General features: G+C 46.2%; 1 protein-coding gene across 4 annotated transcripts in view; it reads right to left on the reverse strand.

Annotated features, from left to right (window-relative positions):
- The window catches only part of FAM120C (family with sequence similarity 120 member C), a 109,046-nt gene extending 103,973 nt beyond the window's left edge, over positions 1-5,073 (reverse strand). For 2 of the 4 annotated variants that reach the window (XM_055269114.2, XM_055269113.2), the window contains exon 1: positions 3,991-5,066. In XM_055269114.2, coding sequence (XP_055125089.1) covers positions 3,991-4,686 — 696 coding nt within the window. In that variant the 5' untranslated portion in view covers positions 4,687-5,066. Of the gene's footprint in view, positions 1-3,990 lie in introns of all 4 variants that reach the window. The other 2 variants (XM_055269115.2, XM_055269116.2) reach the window with 2 other exon arrangements.
- Between the last annotated feature and the right edge of the window lie 1,415 nt (positions 5,074-6,488).

Raw genomic sequence — 6,488 nt, forward strand, 5'->3', positions numbered from 1 at the left:
ATCCACCACTTACTAGTACTTAGAACAAAGAAAAATTATTTTACCTCTTGGTTATCTCAGTTACTCAACTGTAAAATGGGGAGAATACCATGCACCTTGCAAGCTCTTGAGGATTAAATGAGATATTTTAAAAGCTTTGAATATACAACTTGTTGCCTAAGAAGTAATTATTATTTTGATTATTTTCCAATCACTAGAGCATCTAGAAAAGTCAATGACTTTTCAGAATGTCTATGACTAATGGTAAGTAAACAATCAGGAGGCATAGCAGCCATTGCTTTATCGTATTCTAGAGAACCAAAACACAAAATGGTATCTGTTCTCAAAGTCTGGTTATTCATATGCCACCAACATGATTTCTGCCATATCCAAGTACTGCAGCTTAATAGCTTTCTTTAAATCAACTCATTTTATGTAATTATAATCATTCTAAAAAAGTATAGCTGTGAAATGGTGAGTTTGATGTGCTGATCATTTTTTTCTAATTACACGGTAACCATTAAAACAAAGCATTCATTCCCTTAATCACCCTAAATTATCTCCTGAATCACAATCTAAAACTGCTTTAGGTTGCTTTATTTCTGAGACCCTTAGGAAGCAATCAGGCAAGCAATTTGTGGGTTTACTTAATTTTCCTTCTACTGATTATCATTTACAAAGCTTTGCAAAGCATACAAATGAAACCAACCAAATCAAAAAATTCATCCCAGAAATATACACTGGATCTTTTCATGGGAAGTCCGAAGTTGTCTAAAGCTAAACAGACAACCCAGCAACTTATCTATTATTTAATCCTTCCACCTCTACTTTCTGTATCACAAATGAAAATGAGACTGGGAATAAAGGCCCATCTTGTGGTCTAGCCCGAAGAACAAAACCAAAGAGGGGAGAGATACAGTAGTGGGTTTTGTTCTGAGGCACTGACATTCAGTCAAAAGAAATAGTAGGCATGCAGATCATCTAAGTGAAAAATTCCCACCTTCAAGACAGTAGAACACTCCTCTGAAAAGGGAAACCACAATCGGTTATTAATCAATACGTTTCAAGTCTGTGCTACAATCCAGGGAGTTCTTCGTCACTCCAGTAACAACAACAAAGTCACTGACCAGAACCGAGAGAGAACTTCACTCATTGGTAACATCGACAGACACTTTAGATATGCAATTTTGGAGCTGGTCTTAAATCCATTATATTAAGAGCCACACTACACTCTTAAAAAGTCACTTCTACAATCCATTCTCTTAGGATCATTGACCTATTCATTATGGAAAAAAACAATGTACCCTGCACCCAAAGTACACAGGACATTATGGAGAATACAAAAAGATCAGAGTTTGTTTATAATCTAGCACAGGGAATGAGATTTATACATTCCCCAAGAGTGCTTCTAAGGACTAAAGAGGACTGCTGGGAATTTTTCCCCAACATTTTATTATGAAAAACTTCAAACATATGGCAAAGTTGAAATAATTTTACAGTGAACATCTGAATACCCACGACTGAGATTCTACTATTTTTACTATACCTGATTTATCACATATCCATCTATTCAATCCATCTTTTTTATTAACTACTGGGATTTTAAAAATGAGACTGTGTAGTGAAGTATGACAAAAATATACTAAGGGCTGCTTCTCTAAAGATTTTGACTGATGGGGTATATAAACAAAAAAAACTTTGGAAACCACAAACCCATACTCAAGTGTTCAACCCTCCTGCCAACCTCCAATCAAAATCTATTCAGAGCTCATAACTGGCTATTCGGGTCTCCACACCCTTGTCTGCTATCTGAACTATCTACAGCCCTCTTCATGGCTTAGCACCATCGGTGAAGCCTTCCCCAACTTTCACTCCCTTACCCAGAATTAACCATGCCCCCCCATAGGGGCCACATTTTTCATCATTTGCAATTAGCCCACAGTATCTGCAATTTATTATCTCTTTCACTAAACCTTGTCCTCCTTGAGGACAGGATCCCCTTATTTACCTCTCAGTCCTCAGCAAGCAGCTAGTACTTAGCCTACAGCAAGCACTCTAATAAAAAAGTAAGTGAATGACTTGAACCCGTCTTTACCCAGGAGTCAAGGAAGAGTTTAGCTGAGTGGGGAAATGATCTAATCACAGTGGCACTTTAGAAAGATTCATTTTAGAGCAGCACTGTTGTTTAGAGTATAAGCTTTGGAGGAAGACCACATAGGCACAAATCTCAGCCCTGCCACTTATCTCTGGGTGACTTTGGGCAAGTTTCTAAGCCCGTGCCTCAGTTTCCTCATTTGGAAAACAGGGATAATACTGCTTATAGGTTATTGCGAAGATGATGAGGTAATTTTTTTTAAAAGTGCATAGATCGGCACCTAAAACATAGTAAATATTCCATCAATGTGGTCACTATTGCCAGCAACCAGGTTAATAACAACGAGGTTAAAAAGTCCTTAAAAGCCTGGGTGGTAGCAGTGAAAACAAAGTGGAAAGAATGGCCATGAATAATCTACCTTAAAATGTTCAGTCAGAAGAGCAAGCAAATGTGTGCCTTTTTTTTTTTTAACCTTGTATGAGATAGCTCACGTTTGGATTAGTTTAAATTAAAACAACTATAATCTAGGCACTCTAGGCACAGATTTGATGCTGAGAATGAGTCTAGCATGACTGGACTCTAGCCACAAGCTCTATAACCACTGCAAGCTTCTCTGTTTATGTCTTTTAGTCTCTGAGCTAAAATTTCTTTCCTCCTCATTACTCCAGCCGACACCACTTCTTAAGTGATTCCCACAATCCCCTGTTCTAACTGTAAGGACAACCCCCAAGAACCTTGGTTGGGGAAATAGGTTTGTGGTTTCGTTCTACCCAACCCCGTACTACTTTTCTTTTTCTTCTTCCTGCCCACCTCCTTTACTTCCCAAGCCTTGCTATTCTCTACACGTAGGAACTTGAAACCTAAGAGTATGGGAAAGCAACAGAGCAGCAGCAGTGGTGCCAAGAACTGGGGATGCTGCCAAGCTGTTCCCCAGGCCCCATATGCAGTGACCCAACTACATGCAGATTGGACTTAACTGCCTATGGGGCCTTGCACACTTGATATTCCTTTTTGCTTCTGCTCATTTTCTTCCTCCCACTTAAAGCAGCCTCCTCCCAAGCTTGTGACTCATTCAAATCCAATCCATCTTTGAAGACCCAGGTGAGGTCCGACTTCTTCAGGGAAGCCTCCCCTGACCACTTTAGTCCAAAGATATCCCACCACCCCCACATACAGAAAACAGGAACTGTACTTACTGTCTGGACCATAAGGCATAATCACATACACATTGCTATAATTGTTTCATGTGTATACATTTAACTTTCCAAGGGCATGAGCAGTGTCTCACATGTCTTTAAAACCCTTACACTCAGTGCGTTAATACTTGTTGAACAGTGACTGAATCAGTGGGTTTTTATGTGTTTAGACTAAGGCAGGAGGAAGAAGATGCATGTTGAAATGAAAAAGGCTGAATGGACAGATGGGTAAAAAAGCAGCAGTGGGTGAAGACGGAAAAACAATGTAGAAGAAAGGTGTTCAGTTCACACCTGCTTAAGTGATTTACTGCGAGGTTGGAAAGAGATACAGGAGAGAGATGTCAACTGGAAAAAGCAGGGTAAAGGCATTTCAGTTTGAGGCAGAAGACAGCAGGAGAAAGGTGAGGCTACAGAAGAAATTCTGTCAAGATTCTGCTGAACCTGTAGGCCAATTGGATAAGGGAAGCTAAAGGGAGCTACTGGGATGACGTGAGTAGAGATATGGCCATGTAGGTGAGTGAATCCGTAGGGGGTGGTATGAAGGGGGAGGTAAATGGATAAAATGGTAGAGGGTAGTTAGGCAGGTAGGTTAGCTGTTGGGTGGGTAGGTGGGTGGGTAGATGGGAGGCAGGGTAGTGGGTAAGTGGGTAGGTGGTTAGGTATTTAGTTGGGAGGGAATAGGTGTGGGGCTTATTATTTAAGATCCGGCCCCTCCCTCACCTTGACCCGGAAGCGGATGAGTGCTAGCCTCACGCAGTGGCTCAGGCAGGCCGGTGGCAGGAACCAGGCCCGCGGTGGAGGGGTGCCCTTGTTGCCCACGTGTCCCACGATCAGTTGCGCTGTCTGCCGCTCGGCCTGGCACCGACGGCCCCACTCGGCCAGCCGGTCCTTGCCCAGGCCCCCCGGGAACATGACCACGAGCTCCAGGCCGTCGCCGCCAGGATAGGCACAAGCCTGGCACAGCGCTGACAAGTAGCCCAGCATGGCGTTCCATTGGCCGCCACACACCCAATCCGTCTGGTAGCCGCCATAGAGCCGCGGCAGCGCCGAGCCGGCGTCCACCAGCACCCGGGCCCCGGGCAGCGGAGGGGGCGGCGGCGGCAGCGGAGGGTGCAGCCCGGGCTGCGCCTGGCCATGATGGTGGAAGTGGTGAGCGGGGTGATGGTGCCGAGTCGGCCCCGCGCCCCCGGAGTAGGCACCCAAGGCAGCGGGCGGAAGCGGCGGTTGCAGAGGCACGGAGCCCCTGGCGGCGCGTGGAGCCCCAGGCGCTAGGGCTGCCGTCGGCGGCAGCTGGCGGTGCAAGTGCTGCTGCTGCTGCTGGCGCGAGACCGTGCGCGCGAGTTTGAGGAGGTCCACGGGCACCACGGCCCCGGGACAGCGCTTCTCCAGGAACTCTTGGAAGCCCTGGACACCCATGCTTCGTCGGTGGGCAGACGCGACAGCGGCTGCGCGAGCAGGCTAGGCGACGATCTGGGCGCGAAGCTGGGGGCGGGCGCGTGCGCACTCCGCGGGGGGCGAGGCGGGGGGGGCGGGAAAAGGATTCCCGAGGGGAGGGGTGAGGAAGCGAGGGAATGAGGGCGGAGAGGGGAGGAGACCACAAATTGGACTTGGGTAGAGAGAAGGGGTGAGGCAGACGGGACCCGGGAGAGGCTGGGAGGATAAAAGCGAGGATGGGCTCTAGTCACTTCTCTTTTTTCTCCTTTCCGGCCGCTCTTCTTCCCGCTTTAGAAGGGGTGAAGCCTCTTTCTTCCACCTCCGGGAGCCATGTTGCCTCGTCTTCTCGGTGGTACATGCTTTCTAGCTGGAGGAAGGGGAGCGAGGAGGGGCGGGGCGGGGCGGGGAGAGGGGCATCTTGGTAGTTGTAGTCTAATCTATGGCCTTGGGATATAGTCGAGGAACCAGACTACCACCCTTCTCAGCCCTTGCGCTCACAGGGTCACAGGAAGCGGGGCGTGATGATGAGTGTTTAGGAGTTGCACTCCAACTCCTTGCATCCCACTGAGTTGCTTAGGTTATTTACTGCTTTTTTCTGGAAAAAGAGTTTTGGGGGATGGATTGATGCATCATGGGAATGGAAGTTAGAGTGGATTGACTGAATCCAGCTAAAGTGAGCTAAAACTCCCCAGGAGGGAGGATTTTCCCCTTAGTGGAAAGATAATATTTAAAGAGCTGTTGGTCCCAATTAAGAAAGACGGCGGGCAGATCACGAGGTTAGGAGATGGAGACCATCCTGGCCAACATGGTGAAACCCCGTCTCTACTAAAAATACAAAAATTAGCCGGGCGTGGTGGCACGTGCCTGTAATCCCAGCTACTGGGGAAGCTGAGGCAGGAGAATCGCTTGAACCTGGGAGGCAGAGGTTGCAGTGAGCCAAGATCATGTCACTGTACTCCAGCCTGGTGACAGAGCCAGACTCCGTCTCAAGAAAAAAAAATAAAAATAATTTAAAAAAAACTTACATTATTTACTTGCCTAAGGCAATGCAGGGACAAAGTTAAATAGAATATCCTTGCCCTCAGCATCTCTTTGGGCAGGGAGATAATTACCAACACAAATTACATTACAAATTGTACCTTTTTGGTACTCCCAGATCCACTATGTCCTATGGTTAGGGCCTTTGTTTTAGTCTGTCGGGAGCTTTTCTAAATAGCTGCAAGGGCTCTAATTTCAGATGTACGGAGTCATAATCTTTTGAAAAATGTATTTCCAACATACTGGGATGAAACAGATGCAGTGCCTGTCTTCTTTCTGGCTTTTAGGGCCGGCCCACTCTTTCAGCAGGAATAGAGCAGAAAACAAGATCTGAAATGAGTAGTAGCCAGATCTGGCTTGGAACTTACTGGAAGGTGGGAGATAATGGCAGGCAGAGTTGGAATGCAGAAGTGCAGAACCCAAGAGTGATCAGGATGAATGAGATAGGGGACTACTCTATTAGGATGCAAAAGCAAAAAAGCTTCAAGCTACATAAAAGAAATTATAAAATAGTGGAGATGGAACAAGCCAGATTGTCAAAGAATAAGTAGATGGCAAGGCAGTGTACATAGTTAACTCTTGAAAGCAAGCAGTGAAAGGAGAGAGCAGTGGCTTGAAGGGATGAAGGATGGAAGGAATGGAGGTTTTTTAGTATAATGGACACCTATGGGACTGTCTGCCCAGCCCCTCTTTTCCGGGAATTGACCCTCCCCCTTCCCCCATTTATAGGGTTATGGCAAAAACTG

The sequence above is a fragment of the Symphalangus syndactylus genome, chromosome X, assembly GCF_028878055.3.
Source record: "Symphalangus syndactylus isolate Jambi chromosome X, NHGRI_mSymSyn1-v2.1_pri, whole genome shotgun sequence".
NCBI classification, from domain to species: Eukaryota; Metazoa; Chordata; class Mammalia; order Primates; family Hylobatidae; genus Symphalangus; species Symphalangus syndactylus.